Source organism: Rosa chinensis, chromosome 2, assembly GCF_002994745.2.
Source record: "Rosa chinensis cultivar Old Blush chromosome 2, RchiOBHm-V2, whole genome shotgun sequence".
NCBI classification, from domain to species: domain Eukaryota; kingdom Viridiplantae; phylum Streptophyta; class Magnoliopsida; order Rosales; family Rosaceae; genus Rosa; species Rosa chinensis.
Window position 1 is genome coordinate 24,883,974 of NC_037089.1, and position 24,634 is coordinate 24,908,607.

Genomic DNA, 24,634 nt, shown 5'->3' on the forward strand with positions numbered 1-24,634 from the left:
TTTAGATGAATTTGGATAAAGATTTTTGTCCATTTACTCTAATTCTTGGGATTTTTTTCCTCTTACCCCAGTAAGTAATTCCCCTTTACCCAAAATACTATAAGAAAGTCTTCCCTAATACCCTGTTATGTTTTTTTTTTTGAGACTATTTTACCCTCACCCCTTTGTTACATAGAGAGAGAGAGAGAGAGAGAGAGAGAGAGAGAGAGAATGGAAGAGAAAGAAACCATATGAGACTTTGCCGGAGTCTGGTGACAATCGTCTGATTCTGGCCAACGGTCGCCGAATTCAGATCACTGCCACCGCCCACCTGACTTTTCTAAAAACCTCGTCAAAGGTCCTCAAAGAGATCATTGGAGATCTCAAAAGTCCCTGGAAAGGTTTATTGCCCCTCAGTAGAACTTTCGGTCGCCGGAATGAGAACTAATCTTCCTAAAATTAGACAAATAAAACTATGATTTAAAAAAAAAAAGAGGAGATTACATCAATTCAAGACGTCTATTGCCCTCCAATAGAATTTTCAATCACTAGAATGAGAACTAATCTCCCTAAAGTTATACAAATAAAACTTTGATTAAAGAAAAAAACGAGGAGATTACATAAATTCAAAACATCTATTGCCCTCCAATAAAACTTTTTTTTAATTTCTTTCTAGGCCTTCTGCCCATATTTTACCAAAAAAATAATAATAATAAAAAACTGATTTGGGCACCCAAGTCAAGAGTTGGACCAAATCACCTCCCGAGTTGGCCTCTGGTGGACCGCTCTCACCTCTCCGAACCTTCAGTCCTCGTTGGAGTCACCACCGACGCTTTTCTCTTCCTCGCTGACTTGGCCCGCCACATCCACCTCCCCGTCGCCGTTGATTTGATCCGCGCCTAATCGTACGGCTCCGATGCCGAGTCCTGTCGCTGGACGCCAATGACGCAGCCAAAGACTCTCGGAGATGAAGCAAAGGAGGAGGAGACGAAGCAATGACGCAGCACGTGCCAAGGCTCGAGGACGTCGGTGGTAGTGGGCTCATCTAATCCTACGCCCGTGCCTCCGTCGATCAAGCCCATCCCTACTGCAATGATGCCATCCTTCTCCGGTCTGATCACGGCAAGACTCGTCGTTGAAGTGAATCGATGCCATGCCGAAGGCAGAGATTGGGGAGAGAGTAGTCTCCAAATGGAGGTGAGAGAAAGAGAGAGGCGTGCAGAGGAGGGAGAGAGAGAGAGAGAGAGAGAGAGAGAGAGAGAGAGAGAGAGAGAGAGAGAGAGAGAGAGAGAGAGAGAGAGAGAGAGAGAGAGAGAGAGAGAGAGAGAGATCGGTCTGCACTTTGCGGGGGAGAGGGAGAGGGAGAGAGAGAGAAGAGGTAGCTGTAAATTTTTAATTAATAGAAGGTTAAAATTGTCATTTACCGCTGAATTAAGTAGTTGAGAATTAAAACTCTTAGTGGTGTAAATGGGAAAGCCTTGACATGATTCTGTGCTTTGGGTAAAAAACTCTTTAGATAAACTTATGTCTCAATAAAATTTAGCAATCTATTAGGTCCAAATGGAAAAACGTTGGCCCAAACTTTTAAATAGTCCAAATTGGTCTCGATACCAAAGTAATTACCAAAATCAATTCCATTAACTTTTCTCACCCTTGACAAAATCTTAATGTTGAAAATTAAATAAAAGTTTTGGGCCTCAAAACATTGAAGAAGACAGAGACCAAGTATGGGTTGTCATGGTTCTGTAAAATTTCATAAAGGGAAAATCGTTGCGAAACAAAAATATTTAGGAAATTTTTACATATGTATATCTCTTAGCAGTTTGTAGTGGAGGTAGAAAAAGAAAATATTGTTTCCATTTTTCTTCTTCTTTTATTTTTCTCTTTTATGTCCTTGTGCATCTTTTAGTATGTGTGTCAACAAAGTCAATTAAAATTTAAGAAAAAAAAAAGTCCAAAGATCAAATTTGAAAGTATGAATATAGTCATGTTATTTTTGTTTTCTTTTTAAATCACACTCCATCAACGGGGCTCGGACACATGACATTCTAAATAAAAAACCACTATCTTACCACTCCACCAAACTCACTCATCAAATAGTCACCTTATTAAAATTTGGAATACAATCCAAATGAGCGATAAGATATAACATTAATCTGTGCGCCAATTATTCTTGAAATCATCAGGTTGCTTGTTCATGATCAGTTTTACTCTTGCTTGGACCTCCAGTACTTGGATGTCCTCCTCAATGCCAAAGCGAGCCATCAGTAACCAAACAAAAGTGACAAGCTCTCCACCTTTAGTCAGCAATTGCGCGTGGCTATGTGCTCTGCAATGACTTGCAGCATATGACAGCAATTCCACCCACACCGAGCTTATTAATTCCCATTTCTTCTTGTCTTCGAATTTCATCAGCTGCCTGGCCAAAATACATGCATCAAACAAAACAGATTTACTTCTATTCCCTTTGACATCGACTGGTTTAACTCCTGTATCTACATCTAGGAGTTTGCAACAAGCCTCGCGTAGTTTCCCCTCGCCTAGTTTCACATCGGAACCCAATCCCCTTTTTTTAAAGAATTTATTGGCTTCTGCAACCGTATCTCTAAATCTCTTTTGTCCGATTCCCGCTACAGAGGACATCAAAGCAGGCTGCATTATTAAGAGATATAGCATATAATCAGACAACGTCTTACTGTATTTACGATTATCACCTCCAGTGCCTGTATCAACACTGTAATAGCAGATCTCAGTAGCAATATGCCACAGCAGAACGCGTCGGTCATAAGTAACATCAACAAAGCATGCTAGCAAGTTCTTGTACTCCGGATGCTTCTCATACTTTTTTAGGAGAACCCAATCCCCTTGGGACGAACATATTTCTCTACCAATTTTGGGATCATCAACAACTTCGGATTTACTTTCCAACTCTTCAAAAATGAATTTCCACAAAATCTCTTCAAGTCTCTTGCTGGATCTATACTTCATCTCATCTCGAAGATACTTGAGGCCAAAGAATCTGATGATTTGAAGGTAACGGTGGCCCAAGAATCTGATGAATCTATGGTACAGGTAAACAAGGCCAAAACGGTCCCCAGGTCGGAGTCGGACTGATCTTCCACATTCTCGGAGAGAATAATCTATGAAGCTGAAACCCGAGATAGATTCACACCATCTTCGAAATAAAATCTTTCTGGTCCGCTCTAGACACTTTGGTGTAGTAGTTGGTCCCCATGATCTCTTGAACTCCAGGTACTTCTTCATGAGATCAGTGACTGCACGAGACTTTTTGCAGAACTTGTATACAATAGCGATCGTCCAATCAGATAATATCAGCATCGAAAGAGCTACTGAATCAAGAGCTATGGCACCAAAAAGCAAGGAATAAGTAATTCCAACATCAAAGCTGTGGAAGCCATGTTTCTCTATTCTATAGAAGAAAACAAAGGCTATGCAAACGGCGATGAAGGATGTAGCTCTCAACAAGTATCCCCGTTTTGAATGTACCACATAAGCTTTGGTGTACAGAGCTTCATACATAAAATTGAGCTCAGTAGCAATTGATGTAAAAGCATCTCCTGATTCTAATTTGATGAAATAGGCACGGCTCTCTTTGCGCTGATGATAGTCGAACACAAGATCTATAATAAGACCCATGGAAATTTGAAACAAGTGATGAGCACCCTCCACTAGTGTAATATTATCAATGACGTCTCCTTCTCCCAGCCGGTAAGTCACATTCTTAGAATCTGAGCTACGACCTTCTTCAATTTCTATTTTAATTGGAAGATGGGCAGCTTTTCTTGAGGAGTACTCATCCATGTACTTTGCATAATCCGGTCCAGGTTCCGGTACCGCAAGTATGGTTTCCTTGAGACTTTCCAAGCTGGCAAGATATAAAGCACGTGTTCGCTCACCGTACTTGACAAGTGCTGGTACAAACAGTAAGAGTGTTGGCCACAGCAGCTTGTTTTGGTTAGAGAACTGCATACCGAAGACGTACGCTGCAGCTACAACCTGGAATATGAGACCAAGCAAGTGCCTTGGCCACAACGCATTGTCTTCCATAGCAATTGCAATTATGGTGTCTGGACCACCAAGGTGCAAAAGAAGAAAGGGAGCCCAGAATGCCAAGAGATTACCATTCTCTGGGGAACCTTGATCAGTGTTCGTTTGGCTGCTTGCAATTAGTCCGATAGCAAAGTTAGCAGACCAGTCAGCGAGCAAGTAGGCTAACCAGATGGGCACGATTAGCCATTTGCTCGATGTTCTCTTTCTCAAGGGTGCAAAGAGAATTAAGAAGGTCTGCAATGAGAGACTTAATATGATGAAGCTCCGGAGATTCCAGTCATCCCAGATCTTCTTTACCTTGTTAGAAATAGGAGCGGCTAATGAAGCCATATCCTCTCTTATCTCCCTTACTACCCACCTTCAAAGCTTCTGCAAAATTTTATCAAAAGAAGATGTAATTAGATATTTCCTGACAAGAATTTAAGATTAGTTTACTTTAATGAATTATCAAAAAAATTATTCAAAAAGGGTCTGAATTTAAAGAGCTGAAGTGATATTGTTGGAGATTTAATTTGAAATCTTAGTAATTGTGAAGAACACCCTGGCAAATATTTTTGAATTATTTTCCAGACACCCTATCTAACTATTATGAATTTCTGAAGTTTGGAAATTATGGAAATTTATTTTAAATAAAAGAAAATATGCCGACCGTTCTTAGCCGCTGATTGTAATCACCGTCAATCTGTAGCATTGATTTCAAATTCGATTCAACGACCCAAAAGCCCCATTCCAAGTTAGAGCGCGCGACCCGGTTTTGGAGACCCGACTACCCGTTTACCCACCCCCCCCCAACAAAGACCCGACTGATTCTCTCAGATCCGGACACGAAACGGTGCCACACCGGGCGAGTTTAACTGGTCTGGTCTCAGTGGTTCTTCATGTGTCCTTGGATCATCCATTTGATGGGTGTATAGAGAGAATTGAACCCGAAAATTTTATGTTTTTCGGCGGTTTCTTTGCAATTTCCGGCAACTCCGGTGACCATCGACGATGCATGAGGTATGAAAAGTGATCTACTTTCATACTCTACATCTTAGTTTAATTAGTTTTCAAATTTCGTTAAGTGATCTACAACTAAGATCTTCTTCAATTCAGGGCAAGTTCTTTGCGATCAAAGATCGATGTTGACTTGGCTGATTTCAATTTGGGCTTGTACTAGGCACTCAACTTGCGTCCTCTTAGGAATTTGGGTAAAAAGAGCGAACGCGGTGGCAAAGGAAGGACTCAAGCAAAATTCTTGAGTTTGATGAGATTGATATCGAGGCGGAGGAGACGACATCAGAGACAACAACCACCAAAAACTCAAACTCGTCTTTTGCTAGAGTAGCTAGTCGGCATTCCTGAAACCTTGAGAATTAATTTTGTTGGTGTTGATTTGTTTGGGAGCACGGGTGGTATATTAATTACAAAGGTTGTTAAAGGTAGAATCTTGATTCAAAGTTTAATGGAAGTACAATATGCTCTTAGACTTGTTAACATTGCATTTTGGAGCGGTGGTGAGTTATAAGGTTTAATTGTGAGCTTGTCTGCTTGATGATTGATATGTGCTTGGTGTAGGTGTAGAGGCCAGGAATCGAAGGTTGATATATTGGGTCCTTTGGCTAACTGCATTATGTGTCGACTAATTGGTCTTAAAACGTGGAATGAAAAGGAAAAGAAAGATGTTCGTAAATTTGAATGCTATGCCATTTGCAAAGCGGCGAATTACTTTTGAGTTTACTTGATAATTGTTGGTATTAAAGAAATGCAGTGGCTATAAGTAAGACTATGAAACTAAGAGATGCAGTGGCTATAATTGTTGGTATTAAAGAAATGCAGTGGCTATACGTTATCCATTAACACACAACGTAGAACTTTGCTACTTGGGTTCATATAAAATTCTTGCCAAATAAAACTAGGGTTACTTGAGTTTGGCTTGAACTGAAGAATGGTTTAGAAGAGTAAATAGTTTTGGGTGTCCTGAGAAATGAAAAGGATGATACTAAGGAAGATAATTTAAATGGACTCGGTAATATTTGCCGAGTTTTATTGAATAGAATTTCATGTTAATACTCGAATTGTTGTAAATATTATTATCTATGTGGATGTCTATGTAAATACTCATTAGTTATGTACTTTAATGTAAACCCTACCTCTATATAAAGGAGGCTAATGAGACTGAATGATAACACTTCTACTTCCTCCCAACTTTTCTCTCTTTATATTTCCTCTACTTTATAACACGTTATCAGCATACTCTGCTATTTGGTTAAAAACTCTATGATGATCTATGAGTTTATAGTGCAACGTTGTTGCTCTTAACTATAACCCGATCATGATCTATGATTAACCACAGCTTCTAACTCTAGTCCTTCGTCCTTTATGTGAGGATATGAATCTGATTTTGGGGAGAATGTTTTTTTCTTCGGTTTGCAATCCAGGTATATGTTATATTGATTGGTTGCTTTATTTTTTTAATTTTTTTTATCTGACCATCTTATTTTATAATTGCATAAAGTTTCTCAGAGCCTATACAATTAACGAGGGCCAGAAGTTCCTCAGAGTTATACAATGATCGAAACCACATGTTGTGATCCCTGGTCATATGGGGACCTGAAGTTCCTCAAGGGTCATAAAATGTAAATTGGAAAATTGTGACATGAAGCTCTTCAGAATTTATGCAATAACGAGGGCCAGAAGATCCTCGACGTAATATATTTTTTTATCCCCAATAATTATAAGCCGGAAGTTCCTCATATTTTTTGGTATTGGGTTTCCCTCCTCTGTATGATAATGTGAATTTGAAGTTCAATTTTGAACACTTGGCCAAAGCTAGAGGCTACGTTCTCCACAAGATAAAATTATGTCCTTGTGTGATTAGAGGAGCGAAGAAAGATTATCACTTTGTGAAGTTGGGCAGACCAGAAGTTCTGTGTATTTTCTTCATTAATGGAACCAGAAGTTTCCATAGTTAATTTTATTGCATAATTTATCTATTTATTTTTCTTCCCTGCAATATTCCTATTATGTTATGTACTTTCATTACAGTACTTATCTTTTAAATTTTTTTTGTTACTCTTATGGACCAGCAGTCCTATACCTTGAATATATGAATTTTGAGTGTAATATTTTTGAACTAGAAGTTCAAAATGTCATAGCAGAACTTGAAGTTCTAACAGTAAAACTCAAATCCGAAGCTTTGAGTATAAAATATAAATTAGTTAAAAGTGAACTTGAAGATTCACTTTAGTCACCTCGAGCCTGAGGTTTCGAGCACCAAATTTATTTGAACCTGAAGTTCAAATTATGAAATCTTAGAAGTTGCAGTTCATAGAAAAAATATTTGAACCTGAAGCTTCGATTACACATACAATTCATTCATAGTTTATTTGACTTTATGTCAACTCGAACTAGAAGTTTCGAGTAATTTTCATATGTCGATTGATACATTCTTTTTTAAGTCTGCTTAAAGCATTCCACCTTAGAACCTGAAGTTCTAATTGTGCAGACTCGAGCCTTAAGTTTCGAGTGGATATATGGACAATTTATCGAAGAGTTTTAATCTCGGTCAACCTCAAACCTGAAGTTTTGAGGGAATTATATTGACATCAATTTAAAAGTAAGCAGATATTTAACCGTTGGTCTATGACGAATGAGTATGAGTATACCCCAAATTTGTGATCGTGGATTTTGTAATTAAAAGAAATCAGAACCTGTAGTTCCTTGATCCTTAATTACATGAGGACTTGAAGTTCCTCAATGATCAAACTAACTGGATGACCATCTAAAGTCCTTCACTCATAAGTTATGGTCATAAAGTTTAAACTCGATATTTCGACTATATTATTTTGGCCAGAAGTTAAAAATGCATTTGATGTTAATCTACATCAGACAACAATACAATAATTGAACGTCATGTTTTAACTGTATAACACGGACCAGAAACTTCGTATATATCCTATGAGATCCACTGTTCAATTCTTGCAAATTTGATTTGTGTCATCTTCAAACTTTATGTTTTTGAGTGACTTTCAGGCAATGCGATTTTATCTATGGTGTGCAGAAAACATTACTAAGGCTTATGCTTATGAGGCTAATATAACAATCATCTCAGATCTTACATATCTGATTGATGGCTCCAGAAGAGCACACATTATTGTCTCTTTGCATTCTATGCCTCCAATATTACCAGAGATGTATAATCTCCCTGTCTCATGGATCTCATTGTATAGTAAGAAAGCCGATTGACATGACTACACCATAAAATGCCACCAGAAGTGGATCATGGCAAGAGAGAAATCAGGAGTCAAGGTAAATACTACCCTAACATCCACACATGTAAGGAAATTAAAAATTGGGCGTGTGTCACCTATGGTACACTATATGGTGGATTTTTATGAAGCCATTTTCAAAATGGCACTAGTCAAATTAAATTTTATTGACTAATAAGAACATTGAGATTCATCTCACATGCCTGATGCCTTTTGCTTCAAATAAGCAACTTGAGAGCACTATTGTGTGTTATTCCACAGATTTATTGCACCCTCTTGAGTTTCTATTGAAATTAAATCCGATTATCTAGGAACCTGATGTTCCTTAAGAGGTTGTTATAAATTGAAAAAAAATTGAAACCTCAAAGTTCTTGGATCTCCAATTATATGAGGGCCTGAAGTCCCTCCTCTTTATGACTACACATTTATATGTGACACAGAACTTGAGGTTCTCCAAGTGATAAAGTTACTTTTTATTATGGATTGTAGCCTTTAACTCGAAATTTCGAGTATATCATTTTGGCCAGCAGTTCAAAATAAATTTGGTCCATTGCAATTGCTGATATTTCACAATTGATGTTTACTAAAGCTATGGTAACACTCATATCAAGAGTTGTAGATCTTGATCTATGGCTCCGAATGAGCTACTATCATGTTACCAAATTTGAAATATTGTTGCATTAATTGGCTCCTATATGGTTAGAGAAGACTTTATGCCATCAGATATATACTGCACAGTAAATTAAGGCATATGATGTCATGAACCTGAAGTTCCTTAAACCAAATACATTATTTTGGCATGACCGGTTATGTCATCTTTTGTCTACCATGTTGCATGGAATCACTTACAAGTTTGATGATTGCTAATCTTACTCACAAGCAAATTGTTTATTTACATATTTGCAAGTTGTCACTTTAATTAGACAATCCTCCTGCAATGAGGGGGAGAAAGATTGTTCCTGAAGAACGATATGAATTGGTGTGAGATATTTATCCACTGTCTCATTTTGATTTTGGGAAATATCTAAGTTAGTGATTTGATTAAAGATAGTGACAAAATTATATGCTAAATGCAAAAACCATCTGCTTGAGTTAAAGTCCCTGAGACCAACCATATTAATACAAACAATGTAGACTCCATTTGATTTGTGGGATTCAAGTTTATCCAATTGACATGGTTCTCCTGAAGAGAATGTCATTAAACAATATCACAACTCCTAATATGGCTACACATACAAAAGGTGTAAGTACGCCATTATGAAATAATGTCTTAGTGATACAATAATAAATCAATATGGTTGAAGCTAATGGACAAAACATTTTTGACCTAAAACTTGGTTTGGATTCGCCACCAGCCAATGAACATTTTCACTCCAAAGAAAGTGATAGATTTTTGCTTTTTAACATGGTCAAAATAAGACAGTCTTCCCGCCGTTAGGGGGAGGAAAGACTACTGTCATTTGAATAACGGCGTGAATTTGTGTGGATTATATCCACCAGGTCTAAAGTTTTAAGCTCCTAAAACAAGGAAGATTATACAAGCCCTATAAATGCTCATATACGAGATTATAAGTAAAAAGATCCACATTTGCTACATGACTCATCTATGATAGATGATTGTCCTAGAAGTGACAATGTATGCCCCAGAAGTGGCATGGGTATCCAATATCAATAAGCTTATTATAGCTAATGCATGCATATAAGAATGTGTGAGATCTATGATTGTTGATCATCAATGATAATTTACATTTGGTAGCTACCAAAAATCTTTAAGGGTTGTATGGACGATATACCACGTTTCACCATGAATATTGACAAAGTATATTATTGGCCAAATTGGAAAGAGGCAATTCCAATGAAATTCAATATTTGAAACGTGATGAAATACTTGGACCTCTAACCCTACAAGTTACAAAAGGATAGTTATCAAAAGTGAAGATAAATCACTATGACACAATGTCTATTTATCGAGACACGAGATTAAGAAGATCTTCCCTTATACGAATGACAATTTTCTATAAATACAGTGTTACATATAGCTGTTATATTGACGAGAGATTTATGGCACGTTGTCATCGTATATTATGAAGATCTTAAAGACACATTGCTTAAAGCAAAATCTCAAAAGCAAAGGGTCATAATAAGCGTACTGCTTATCAAATCCTCATGGGATTCAAATATATGAATGATTCAGGTTCATGAAAGGTTGAAAGAGCCTGAAGTTCACTCATAGAATCAAAGAGTCTAAAGCTAGCTCATATGTACTCATTTCATTTTAGTCAACGAGATCTAAATTGCCTTAATGAGTACTATGAAGAGACTACTATCAAATTCAAATTATGAATATAATGTTGCAACATATTCTAACTTTCGTAAAAAAAAAAAAAAAAAAAAAATTCTAACTTTCGCAAAGTTATGAATTACTTAGAACTCTTGAAGAGCTTATATGAGACATATCAATACATAAAGATATTGTTGTGTATGGCTAGGTATGCCATGATGATTTTTCAATGTTTTAAACTATACAAATTTAAATGTGTCAATTTCTTTATATTGTTTAGCTATTACTTTGTGTATAAATTTGAGCATATGAGATTGTTTCTAACCTTATCATATGAGGTAAGACTTATTGAAAATCGCCTAACTTTGTTGGTATTGCTTAAACTTTGCAGGTATGGAAATTTGTGATGAGCCCCTATATGCAAAGCACAAATGGTCTCACTTCAGTGATAAACACGTCAAACTACTATACATGTAGCTTATCGCATACATAATTGTGGCTTGCAACAATCAGGGGAAGATTCTCATCAGGGGGAGCATCCGGAAGTATGCTACCTAGGACATATGCGCGTTGTGCTCTTTTTGTCCTTCAACCAGGGTTATTTTTGTCCCACTGAATTTTTGTTATCTGGCAAGGTTTTTAACGAGGTAACAATAAGCGCGTCCAATACCATCATTCATTGGTGAACATCCAAGGGGGAGTGTTGTAAATATTATTATCTATGTGGATGTCCATGTAAATACTCATTAGTTATGTACTTTGATGTAAACCCTACCTCTATATAAAGGAGGCTAATGAGACTGAATGATAACACTTCAACTTCCTCCCAACTTTTCTCTCTTTATCTTTCCTCTACTTTATAACACGAATGCTATTGTTGCCGGACTTAGAAACTCTAGTTAGCCAAAACGGGAAAGGTAGCAGTGTTGGCCTAGAAAAGCAAATGGAGTAAAAATTGCAATATTCCAGGTAGGGGATTTTGGACTCGCCTCAGTTAGTGATTTTTATGTATATATTTTATAAAAATTATTGATGCATGAAAAATGTGTTTTTGATTTTTCTATGAGTTACTATTTGATGACCTGAGAGTGAGAGGAGCAGAGCGACTTCCTTGGGCTTCAATCCTCTAAACCTCCCGAGGGGGCCGTATGATGGAATAGTATCTGACATCTATTGAGGTGTGACACTATTTCTAGGTGAAATGGCGTAAGTGGACACTCTCGCTACACCTTCCTGGTTTGAACAAAATTATTTTGGTAAGGGTGTAGTTGGCATAGAGATCGGTCATCAGGTTTGTTTCCTATTTCTGGGCCATACTTGAATTTTCCAAACGAACAACGGTTTATGAACATTTTTATCATATGCATCGTTTTTCAATTACTTTGCCGGCACTATTGTTTAATTATTTGCCACATCTAGTTAGGATAGAATCTTATTGAGTTGCAAGGACGAAAAGGATGAAAGCTCACCCCTATAATAGTTTGTAGGTACATGTACTGTGTATGAAGATGGAATAGTTGGACGATGCTGGGTGTGGCCTAGTTACTTTGTACTTCAAATTATGTCATCAACAGAGTTTGTTTCGCATGATAGGTTTTCTTATTTTTCCCTTTTCTTGTATAACTTGTTTGACGAGTTTCGATTGGTCGTAAATTATATCTCTTGTAAATTCATTGTACTTTTAACTTTGAATCGGACTGTTATTCGTTAAAAATTCATTTCCAAGTTTGAAAAATTTGAAATTGTAGTTTTCACCTCATTTTAAATTACATGCTTCTACACTGAAACTTTGGAAATTTTGTTACAGATAAAATTTTATTTTCTTCTTTGCCTTGCGGGTTCTTAGGACTTGAGTTAAGTGTCTTAGTTTTAGTTCTAAGGACACGCGACATTGTAATGTACTCGATTTGATAAGATGCAAATCGGGGAGTTACATTTGCCAACTGGCATGAGTTGAAGGGCACTTTCGTCCATTCATCCCTTATCTTTAACTATCTGTTTTCCCCCAGATTTGAATCACTCCCAGCCTCTCTCTCTTTCAGTTCTCAACTTCTCTCTCTCAAATCTGAAACTTTCTCTCCTTCCAACCAGATTCCGTTTGTAACTCTGCCAATGCTGTTTTGTTTTCATCGAGTTCTTCGATAGAGAATCATGGAATGTGTTTCGTTAAATGGATGAAAGGATTGGGCTTTGAGCCTAGAGATAGAGGAAGGGAAAAGACAAGAGGATAGCTGATCTTCCAATGATTTAATTCTCATCGAAGCAAATAGATCATCTAGTTCAATCTGTCACCATAATGAAGAGTGAAATGAACCTCCTTTTTGTCAAAAATGCTAATAGCAAATGCTATTCCTTCTTAAAGGCGTAGCTACACACGGGCTCCGCTGAGCTATAGCTAGCCCACCCCAAATTTGAGAAAACATTAATTTATAGCTTAATTTTAGTTAAAAAAATTAAATATTAAAAAGTAGCCCACTTCAAATTTCTAAAGTTAGCCCATATGTTAATTTTTTGGGGTCATATCTATGTTATTTCTTTGCTTGAAGTATTTGGTTGTGTTTATTTTCTATTCTGCTTTAAGAGACATATTCGCATAAAAAACTTGCTTTTTTAGGTAAATTAAGTCAGAATAAGAGTTGGCTGAGAATTATGATACAAATTTAATAATTAAAGATTTTTGGTTCTATTCAAGAGCACAAGATAAAATTTGAGTAGATATGTTCTTTTGTCTTAGACTTTTGTTATAGAATTTCTATCAAACGTTATAATGTTGATTTTTTTGGATCAGTTAGCTAGTTGATTATTTAATATGTAATTAATATATGATGTGGTTTAATTTAAGGAAAGAATAAAACATGTTATTAGTAAAACTTAGGAAAAAAAAATAATTTAAAGCATTAGTAAACTTTTATTAAAATATTTTTTTAGCCCACCCTATTTTAAAATCCTAACTCCGCCATTGCCACTGTCCATTGGAAATTTTCCCTTTCCCAACTTCTTTTGGTAATTTTCCCTATTGCAACCTTCTTTTGAGGTGTGTGTGCGCGTGTGCGCGCGCAAAGCAGATCATCTAGTTCAATCTGTAATCGGAATGAAGAGGGAAATGAACCTCCTTTCTGTCAAAAATGTTGACAGCAAATGATATTCCTTCTTACCCACTGACCACTAGAAAATTTCCTTTCACAACCTTCTTTTGGTTATTTTCCCTATCGCAACCTTCTTTTGGAATGTGTGTGTGTTCGTTCTTTTATGACAGAAGATGCGCCTCAGTGTCTCCAGGGAGATGTAAAATAAATAGTTCCCTTTCAGAAACTATCATATTCCTTAATTGAGAACTGAAAATGGGTTTGAGCTACGAATTTCCTTCAAATAAAAACGAAGCAAACAAAACATTAGGCTGTTGATTTCAGAGTCATGTACATATATGTGAAAGGGGAAGGACGCAAAGTGAATTACTGTATATACCTAGGAATTATTCAAGGTTCTAGCACTTGGGTGATGATGGAGTTTATAGCTTTGGTTGTTCAGATAAGCATCACAATGATTCCTCTGGCTGTTTTAGAGAGGGAGAAGCCGGTTTGGCCAATAAGGATTTGTGTTGTTAGGTATTATATAGGCTATGTTCTCAATTTGCTGCTACCATTTGGTCGTTACAGACTACGTTATCTCACTGAAGGAGATGGTTTTAACCTCTCGGATATATGAACATGGGCTCTTTTGATAAAGCAACATCCCACAACCAAATTTCTCAGCTCCCCTAGCATCATCCACATCCTCTACAGGCAGCCCTGAGCATGGCAGCCTACATGGGTCACCAACCCACAACAGCCACACCTCCCAAATAGTTTATCGTATTTAAACCTCACCAAAATCTCCACCGCATCATCTACCCAGTATTTGCGTTTGTGAAGCAGCGGCGAGGAGAGTTCGATCTCCGTTATGACTCAAAATCCCTCACCGAAATGCAGGTCTATTCTAGTCCTTCCGTTTTCCCAGCGTGCTATCAATCATCCTCATGACACGTGTGGAAGTAGTTAACCATTTTCGACGTACAATTATAACAGATGACCAGTTATGAACACAGCTGTAAATGATGCGGTCTTGATTTCGGCTATGAATACGACAATCATTGCAGCTATAACTACAATGTTCATTGCGGCTTTATGGGCAATGGTGGTTACAACAATTAGTGCAGCTATAATTATCATCATAAGTGTGTAAGTAAATGTAGCCATAAAAGCGTAGATAATGTCAGCTTGTCCTGTAAGTGAATCATTCCCTATATAAAGGAGGATTGATGTCCAGGTAAACTATCCCATTCTGATTCCTCTTACTACACTCGATTAAGAAACGTACTGACTTAGGTAGCGGAGGGTTTTCTACCCGTACCTCCCTCCTTTTCGAGCTGACTGTCGAACTCCAAGTCAAAGCTCTAAGGAAACTTCTCGACCCTCCCGGTCAGCTCCCACTCCAGTCCGCATTCATTGGTCAGTCAAAATTCTATTTGGAATTTTTCATCTCCAACAAATGGCGCCATCTGTGAGAAACACTTTTTCCTAAAAAGTGAATGCGGAAGTTGTGCCTCAAGGAACCCCATTTCTGTCACTGAGGACTGGCAGTGACGAAATCCAACCTCTAAACAGACTTATCTCATACCTAATCAAAGATCCGAACTTGCCTCCGATTGACGGAACACAAAGGCTGAGGCAGCAGCAAGGCCGGCGACGACACTTGCCAAACCAATGGAGTAATAAAGGCGGGCGCCAAGGGAGCCACCAACGAAGGCTTAGGTGGACCTCTCATCAAGGGGGCAGGAGACACACTGAATAGAAGAATAACTGAAGGAACAAGTACAGGCCAATCCAAGAAACAGCACACCGAGTCATGGCTCAAGAAGGTGAAGAAAATGATCGATGAATGCAGTCGAGGCCGTCCTCGAGCGCTCGCAATTGAAATATGAAGGGAAGTCAGTAAGTCTCCATTTGAATTAGCAAATGGGCACCAACCCAACTAATAGACCAGTAGTTAGCAATTACTCTTGTGATTTTCATTTACAATTAATCCCAAAATACAATTTAGGGTCATGGCCAGAGTGACTAAAATATTGTTCACTTAATTTGTGTGACCTCCAGGACCTCACCCTCGCCTGCAGAAAGGGTAGGCTGGTGGACCACACCCTTGCTGGCGGTGGGGGTGGGATAGTAAACCTCACCCTTGCCCTAGGCAGGGGTGATAGATCTGATTTTCGAAGGATGTGGAGATAAAGCAATGCAGTTTACGAGATTGATAGTGGATGCGAACCCCTCTGGGCATTAGGGACAATCCCATAAAAGATCACCAGTTGGTAACCTAGATTTGGTTTCAAATTCTCCAATACATTGCGTTTTTGTTTTGTTTTTCTTCCTGAGCGACTGCGTGCATAGAAAAGAAAATCAAGGGGGCATATAGAGCAATGAATAACTGTTATCGAGGCCGGCGTCGCGGTCGTCAGGGCTAGTGTTGCAGTTATCTAGAAAGTCATCATTGTCATCGACGTCGCAGTCTCGAGAAATCATCTCCGTCATCGTTAATGACAGCGAAGTCACGGTCATCGAGAAGTTATCTTCTTCATAGACGCCGGCATCGCGGTTAACAAAAAGTCATTTTCGTGTCTTCGTCATTGAAGCCGACATTGCCATCATCGACGCTGGCGCTGCGGTCATTGCTGCCGTAAGAGTAGCGATCATCGACGCGGCATTGCGGTCATCGAGAAAGGCGCCACCATCACCGAGAAAAGCGTTATGGGGTTCTACGCTACCGTCATTGAGACTACCGTCGTTGTCATCTGGATGAGCATCATGGACGTCGAGATTAACAGTCATGCCCAAGAAACTAAATGTTTAAGGAATCAAGTGATTGAGAAGGCTGAGAAGCTTCAAAGTCAGGGAGCTCGGTCAGGTCTAACGTAACAGGACAAGATAGACTCGTCTATCATAGGGAAATTCAGTATCATGCGTTGACGGTACTAAGTGACAGCGTCACGAGCCAAAAGAAAAAAAAAAACAGAGAAAAGAGAGAGTTTTGAGGCAAGGTACCTCAGGCTCGGCGTCTGGCTTGAGCTGCGCTGAGGGCACAACTCAGAGATGAGGCCAGTAGGACGAGGCCGATCACTGGGGGCAATGCACGCAAGCGAGACCGGAAGCTAGGCTCTAGCACTGCGGGAGAGGCGTTGGGAGCACATCGCGCCGCTGGAGGTGCTGGGAGCTGGCGAGGCTAGGACGGGAAGATCCAACACGGATTGGCTGTGTGATGGAGGTAGATCCGAGTTCTAGTTTGGGCGCGTTGGTGTCGACTTCGTCAACAAGATGAGATGAAAATTCAAGTGAGGACGAGGCTCTTCTTATAAGGGTACGATGACTCTAACGACGCGAAGAAGACCGGGAAGAAATCTAAGCCTAGAAAATCAGCATGGAATCGAGTTGCAACAAAGCTGGGTTGGATCTAGGTCGAAGCTGCGACGTGACAGGTTGAACTGGTCAACGTTTTGACTTGGGGCAAGTTTAGGCCTAGGCCAAAAGATTTCAAATGAACCGAAATTAATAAGTTCTTTGGGTGCCCAAAGAAGAAATTCAAAGAAGGGTGCCTAGAGAGAAATTTAAATATGTGGAGCCTAGAGAGGAAATTTGAGCTTTGGAAAATTTCTCTAGGGATAGACTCCCAAAGAGAAAATTTGGGGGCATTGTGGGAATAGTCAACTATTTTCGACATGCAATTATGACAGATGACCAGTTCTGAATACGACTGTAGATATGGTCTTAATTACAGCTATGAATACGACAATCATTATAGCTATAAATACAGCGTTCATTGCAGGTTTATGGGTAGTGGCAGTTATAGTAATTAGTGCAGCAATAATTATCATCATAAGCAATGAATTAAAAAGCGCGCCCCTAAGGCTCAAAAGGTGAAATTCTGGCCTGAAATTGAGTGTGTTTTAGTGGTTAGGCGACGACGCTGGTGAGGCGTCCTCCAAGGCGTTAAAGTCGTGAAAGGCGTCCTCCAAGGCGCTGAAGGCGTACGCGCAGAAAAAAAATGGTAAATGACGTCGTTTTGAAACAGATTGGGTTTAAAGCGTTTCTAGGTCGCGACCCCAGAGTAATTGAGTGTTGGAGAGCCGATTTTAGCCCTCTCTGTTCCAAAAGCTTGCAATTCGATCCCTAACCCAGAGTCAATTGGAGGTCGATTCGCAGCAGGCTATTTGAACGTTTTGGAGTTGGATACTTGGATTTGCAACAGGCCATTTGAAGGTATGACTCCCTATTTCCCGTCTATATTTATCTAGGTTTGAGTTGCTCCTATCTAGAAAATCATATATGTATCTGGGTCTAAGTAAATGTCTTACTTTTGGTTGCAATAGTTTGTGGGTTACTGTCAATTTTGCAGATTTTGATCTTTTAGATATCTTGTTTGTGGGTTAACTGTTAATTTTGCAGACCTGGTATGCAAATCAAAACTGCAATCTTGGTATCGTTGATTACCAGAAAACTACTCATATTTCCAAATTGTGGGTTCCTACAATGGTGTGGTTTGGTTATATGATAGTGATTATGAAACATATATATTGAATCCGTCAATCTGAAAATTTAAGAGACTTCCCCAGGCCCTCATTGAAGGGGGCTATTAGCTCGCTCTGCTATCGAGTTTGGGTTCCATCCTGTAGGTGATGACTATATATAAAGTTGTGAGAATTTGGACATGTATACGTCGTAATATAATTGAAGTTAAGGTTTACAGCCATAGGTTGGAGGCTTGGAGAATAATTAATGCAGTTCTCCAGCAGCCTTTTTGCGTGCTCTGTTCTCGGTCCTCTTTTGAAGTAGCAGCTGGAAGATATCGAGATGGCTGAACTGGGTTTACTATATTGAGGCCGAGTTATTATATGATTGTCTCTTGTGCTAATTGATATGATTGTCATTATAATATATGATTGGCTGAACTGGATTTGGAGTTCGACTTGGATTTCGAGACTTGGAGTTCGATTGGCAGGCTTGAAGAGGTGCTTGCAGATTTGGAGTTCGACTTGCAGACAAGATTTGAAGGTACAAATCTTGACTGAATATGTTGCTCTGTATCATTGCTTTGTATATGCTGGTTGGTATTGTTTAAATTCCCTGCCCAGATTGTTATTTTATATGTAATTGATAGGATGTTATGTTTAATTGTTTAGTGCAGCAACAATGAGTTCTAGTACTACTACTAGTGGTTGCTCTTAATGTGACGACAAAAATTTACGTCGCAAGGTTTACGACTTATGCGCCTTATGCCTCAAGGCTGCAAGGCTCTCCCGAAAACGCCTCGGGTACGCCTTCAGCGTTTTAAAACATTGATCATAAGTATCTAAGTAAATGCAGCCATAAATCCGTAGATAATGTCAGCTTGTCCCATAAGTAAATCGTTGTCTATATAAAGGAGGATTGATGTCCAGGTGATCCATCCCATTTTGATTCCTCTTACTACACTCGACTAAGAAACGTACTGACTTAGGCACCGAATGGTTTTTTGCAGGTACCCCCTCATCTTCGAGCCGATGGTCGAACTCCAAGTCAAGGCTCTAAGGAAACTTCTCGATCGCTCCCGATCAGCTCCCGCTTCAGTCCGTATTCATTGGTGAGTCAAAATCCTATTCAAAATTTTTCGTCTCCAACAACACGCTTCGATCTAAACGCAGGAGGAACCCCCTTCAATGCAATTTAGTATGATGATACCTGCAGCGGAACACGATTGATCTAAAAGACCCTATTATAGTCTGCCATCGCCTCTAGAGTGCGGTTAAAGCCCTAAGGACCGCAGCCCCTGACCCTAGCTTTTTCAGCCGGGTCCGAGAAAATGAACATAATGTTGTTGTCGTCTGCTGGGACCAACCTGAAATTACCATTCATGTTCTACACAAATCAGAACATGCCAAGGAAGGATCTTCGTTTAAATTCACAAGCGGTGAGTAGTTTGCTGACAAGAAATACATTTGACTGCTGCAGCCCCTTTGCTTGAGAAGGCCTCAAATCCACTGCTTTTTTCTCCTCTACAATAACCAGAGAAGAAGCCAATCTCACTGCAATTGGTGTCGATAGCTTCCATATTGTTGGTGATCGTTGAATCTGCTCGCTGGAAACCTAACCCTAGTATGTGTGAAACCCTAGAGAGAGAGAAGAGCTGCTTGTTCTTAATTTGGTTCCTTTGGGTAGTTAGGCATTAATTTCTAGGATCAAAGAAAAAAAAAACTCTATTTGAGAAGACCTCAATTTTATCCCTTACTTACAAGTAGAAGGAATTTTTAGGCAATGAGGCTTTATGATGCTGTACTTGATGCTTATTATATAATCGTAAGAAAAATGATAAGCTTGCATTGGATTGTAGGTCGATAGACTATTCAGGAGTGTCACTACCTACTAAAATAATCTCTTACGAATGTTTTTCGATTACAAATCTTTGATTTAGATTATTGTTGGTGACTTGGTGTTATTTTCTAGTTTTAGATTGACAATGTGTTTGACGTTCTGTTTCTCTTCTTATGCGTTGAGAGTTGATGTCGACTTCCTTGGTCCCTATGAGGCACTTTTGCCAAGGTTTTATCCCAATCGGAGAATTCTTGCCTCATTTTTTCCCTAGGTTGGTTTTCCTTTCATTTGTTGTCGTTTCTTGCCATTGCTCTCGTCGACCCCTTCATTCCTTCTGCTAGATGTGATTTCTCTATTTCTTTTAGATCCAATTCTTTTGATCACCGATAGTTATTGTGTCTTTTATTGTCTTTCCTCAGCTGCTGGTCGTGTTTTTACTCCTCGGAACTTTGTTTTAAGCATGGTTAATCCATTAGAGCATATGTGTCTCTACTCAGTTTATGCAACGAGGATCTGTTAACCATTATGGTTGTTGTTCCTCTAATCCCTTGTTGGATCAGCCTCATTTTTGGTTTTCTTTGCTCTTTTCGTTTTGGTGGCTATGGCTTTATTCAGTGTGGTGTGATATGGAGATTAATGTACTATTGGAGGATTTGGTTTAGGATTTCATGGGTGTTTAATCGGGGATTGCAATCGTTGCCCTCCCAATTCTCTAAATTTGGTCAGATTGTCGTCAAGCATATATACTGGCGTGTTTTTGTCTTTTGGTGGCCTCGTCGCGGTGGGGAAAGGAGGCTGCCAACATACTCTTAGACATGTAAATGGATTGAATTTAGAGTGGATCAATCTAAATCCAAATCCGTTTACTAATAAAAAAATTGAACCCGAACATGCTCCGTTAACCCAGCGGATCGTTGGTAACTCGATCCAAATCCGTACAGGCCGGATTAGCGGATCGGGTATCCACTAATCCGATCCGTTTATAATTTTAAATATTTTTAAAATTTAAATAGTAATATTAAATTTATATCATGATACCTCAAAAACTATTAATAAAATATAAAAACAATATGAAGAGTATCACCGAAAGTAGAATTACATTATCAAAATATTCCCTACACGGCTACACCCGATAAATTAAGAGAGAGATGTCTAGAGATGTGTATGAGATTAATTATGCTTCTACAACCTTCTTAGCTTTTTGGTAAACTAAATAAAGCTTTCATCAATAATGCTTCTTGGGTGATGGACTGATGGACTCTGTTTACAAAGACCGTCCTTAACTTTTTGCAAAAGATTTGTATTAGAAATTCTTTGTATTTTATATTTTTTTTAAAATAATAATGTATTAGTAAAAAATAATATTTTATTATTATGAAAACAGATCGGATCATTAATGGATCAGATCGATTTAAATCTGTATTTGATCCGTTAAATAAACGGGTTAACGGTTTCGGATAATTAACGGGTCAACAGATCTGAATTTTCAATCCAAACTCATCCAATAGCCACTGATCCGGAGCAGGTCCAGATCAAAATCCAATCTATTTACAGGTCTACCTACTCTTGGTTGGGAGGTTTACTTGTGGGCATGCCTAGTTTGGGCTCCTTTATTTCTTGGTCCACTTCATTGGGTTTATTTGTTAGTTTTCTTTTTGTAGTTTATTTGTTGTTTTAATATAATGTGTATTTATTTGGAAAAAAGAAAGGGGAAAAAAACAAGGTGTGAAAAGAAATACACTAAAATTTGGATAGCTGCAAGTGGTTTTGATCCACTCCTTGCATTAGGTACTCGGCTACTTTCTACCCAGCTGGTTTAGACTTTAATAAATAAAACCAAAAATTAAACAATAACTCTTGCATTGTATAAAAGAAAGGGCCAAAAAAAAAAAACACACAAAGATAGCCAGAATAATTATGGAGAGGAACTAGATCCGGTGCATAATGCAGTTAACTGTTCATCAGCTACCAGCAACATTGACAATTTGGTAACAACAGTAGCAACAATTTTGGAACGAAAGCACATTATGAATCAGAAAATAAAGATAAACGAGAAACAGATCGAGAAAAGAAGAAAACCTGCTGGTTTGAGTGGAAGTAGACGAAAACTAGAACACACCAACGAAGCTTCCCAAAAGGCTAACGATATAGTCTGCTTTCCGATTTATGTAGTTGATATGATACTTCGCTCTCAATTCTCAGCCATGCTATCGAGCTAGGAGTTGAGAAAGCTAAGTGGATTTCATGATGCTTTTGAGGTTGAAAGTTGAAACTTCCTCACAGGCTTTGACGAAACCGAAATAGCAACAATCCAGAGAACTGGTGGAGTTGCGAATCTATACTAATCAAAAAGGGAAAGAGAGATAGAAGTATCTGACTGGGGAAGACTTGGAAGGTCACCCGCCAGCTCAAGTCAACTACAGTCTACTAAATTATTAATGACTTATACTCCATAAAAGAATGATCATTAATCAGTGACTTTGATCACGTTATAAACGTTTATATAGTTAATTTTTTTTTGAAATATACGTTTATATAGTTAATTAGTCCAAGATAAGGAGATTATTGTGGGTCCTCCTTTTGGGTCCTTTGAGAATGAAAGTTGATGTTTTTGCGCGACAGGCTGTCAAACCGTTCACTCTCACATGAATTTATTAAATTAAAATTTAAAAGTCCCATTTTAAAATGGGTCAATGACAAAAGAGATTATTTTGAAGCATCTTATCATAATTCAGGTAATACAAATGTCCTCATAATAATTAAGGTCACTCTTTTATAACCTGCCACTAGAGTTAAATTTAATTACAAAAACTACCACCGACAGCTCTCTCCCTCCCTCCCATTAACCAAGCCCGTCCGAACCCCTATTCATTCAGCCTCTCAACCCTTACCGAAAATACTCTCTCTCTCTCTCTCTCTCAAATTCTCTGCATATGGATTTTCTGTTCGTTCGCGGAGCTCAGAAATTGATAGCTTCTTCATTGTTGAGATCTTCGTACGTTGACGATAACGGCAGCGACCGCTGTGAACAATGGCAGAGCTAGAAGGTTCAAGAGGCAGCAACTCCATCCCGCTCGGCAAACGACTAAATCTGTTCGATTCAAGCCGGCGTCTTCCTCGACTTTATGGATGAAAGAGGAGGCAGTGCCACTGGCGAGCGTGGAGGCTTCGGCCGCAGAATCGGAGGCTTCAAGGTCTTTGTCATCGTCGGTGACAACAAAAGCCACGTCGGACACGGCGTCAAGTGCAGCAAGGAGGTTGTTACTGCTATTTGTGGACCCATTATTGTGGCTAAGCTATGGGTGATTCCTGTGATGAGGGGATACAAGATCGGAAAGCCCCACACCATGCATTGCAAGGTCACCGGAAAGTGTGGCTATGTTATCGTGAGGATGGTGCTTGCTCCTTGTGGTTCTGGTGTTCCAATTTGCTGGTATTGATGATGTGTTCACTTCAACCAGGGGGTCTACCAAGACTCTCGAAACTTTGTCAAGATTTGCTTCTTAAACGCACTTGTTTTTTGGTTGTTGTTGTTGTTAATTATTGTGTTGGTGACGTGTAATTCATACTTGAATTGACTGATAATCTCTATTGATTCATATGTGTTTAGGTGCATACTTATCCCAATATTTTGATTCTTATGTATCAACTCTGTTCCCCTGAATCACGAATTTGAGGTTTTCTTATCTAATTGTTACAATTATTCATATTTCAAGGTTGTTGAATCGGTTTTTAGAGCAAGTTTGAAGCTTTGCTGGGTTGCTGTCTTATCATATTAACTTGCAAGATCTCGAATATGTAACTATTTTATGAGCTGTATATGGTTATTTTGATGTCGTAGTGTAGGAATAATGATTGAGCTATTTAAAGTAAAGGAAAAGCAGAGGGAGCTTGCTGAAAATGCCAATGGAAAGTCACTGGTTAAGAAGCAAAGTTCTGGAGAATTACAAAGGTATGCCATGTTAAAGTTTTACATATCTGCATATCTGTTACGTTTAAGCAAGTAGCACATAATATTAACTTTGTATCTATTATTGATTATGTCCAGCATGCAAATGACATGAGTTGGTGCATAAATATAATGATAACATAGGGTATTAATACTTCAATTCACTAATCTCATTCTCTGTCTTGATTACCCAACCACGTGTGTACTCGTATTTTGACATTTATTTTACTATCGTAGGCTTTACCCCACTTCCAGAATAATTGGCTTTGCAGTCCTCGTTTGAAGTTACTACTTTGAGCTTGTGTCATTCTTTGTATTAAACAATGGTTGGTGAAGCAGTGAGCGCAAATGAAATGGCAATGGCAACATCTAGCTGAATCCACAGAGGACTTACCAAGTTGTTGTGGTTGCAACTCGAGAAATGGGTATTGGAAAGGATGGGAAACAACCATGGTGACTTCCTTCTGATCTCAAGTTCTTTAAGGATGTCACTATAACCACATCAGATCCCGGAAAAAAAGAATGCAATTATAATGGGCAGAAAAATATGGCACAGCATTGCCCCTGAGCATCGGCCTTTACCTAGACGCCTTAATGTTGTTCTGACTCATTCGGGGAGTTTTTTTTTATTTCTCTTTAAAACAGTAACTTTGTTTGTGTTTAAATTGTGGTTGTGTTGTTGTGGGGGTTATTTATTATATTTTATGAGAGTGATGTGTGGTGATTTCCG

The 24,634-nt window shown here is 38.6% G+C and overlaps 2 protein-coding genes across 3 annotated transcripts; one reads left to right on the forward strand and one right to left on the reverse strand.

Moving 5' to 3' along the window:
* Positions 1 to 1,940: 1,940 nt before the first annotated feature.
* Positions 1,941 to 22,392, reverse strand: LOC112185361. 2 transcript variants are annotated; one of them, XM_040515442.1, is made up of 3 exons: positions 22,035 to 22,392; positions 2,694 to 4,419; positions 1,941 to 2,609 (listed from the first exon to the last, which is right to left on the reverse strand). In XM_040515442.1, exons 2-3 carry the CDS (start codon positions 4,378 to 4,380, stop codon positions 2,131 to 2,133), a joined length of 2,166 nt encoding a protein of 721 aa, XP_040371376.1. In that variant the 5' UTR covers positions 4,381 to 4,419; positions 22,035 to 22,392; the 3' UTR covers positions 1,941 to 2,130. The 2 variants fall into 2 exon arrangements, with proteins under 2 accessions (XP_040371376.1, XP_024179371.1); XM_024323603.2 differs by having other exon boundaries at positions 1,941 to 4,419.
* A 688-nt stretch (positions 22,393 to 23,080) lies between these two features.
* LOC112189307 (40S ribosomal protein S2-2-like) lies at positions 23,081 to 24,019 on the forward strand. The gene is made up of 3 exons (XM_040513319.1): positions 23,081 to 23,388; positions 23,797 to 23,907; positions 24,004 to 24,019. Exons 1-3 carry the CDS (start codon positions 23,081 to 23,083, stop codon positions 24,017 to 24,019), a joined length of 435 nt encoding a protein of 144 aa, XP_040369253.1.
* The last annotated feature ends 615 nt before the right edge of the window (positions 24,020 to 24,634 follow it).

Coding starts and splice junctions, on each gene's coding strand:
- LOC112185361 (XM_024323603.2), bottom strand. CDS start 4,380: ATGGCTTCATTAGCCGCTCCTATTTCTAACAAGGTAAAGAAGATCTGG.
- LOC112189307 (XM_040513319.1), top strand. CDS start 23,081: ATGGATGAAAGAGGAGGCAGTGCCACTGGCGAGCGTGGAGGCTTCGGC. Junction 23,389..23,796: donor TCTGGTGTTCCAATTTGCTG/GTATTGATGATG, acceptor TTGATGTCGTAG/TGTAGGAATAATGATTGAGC.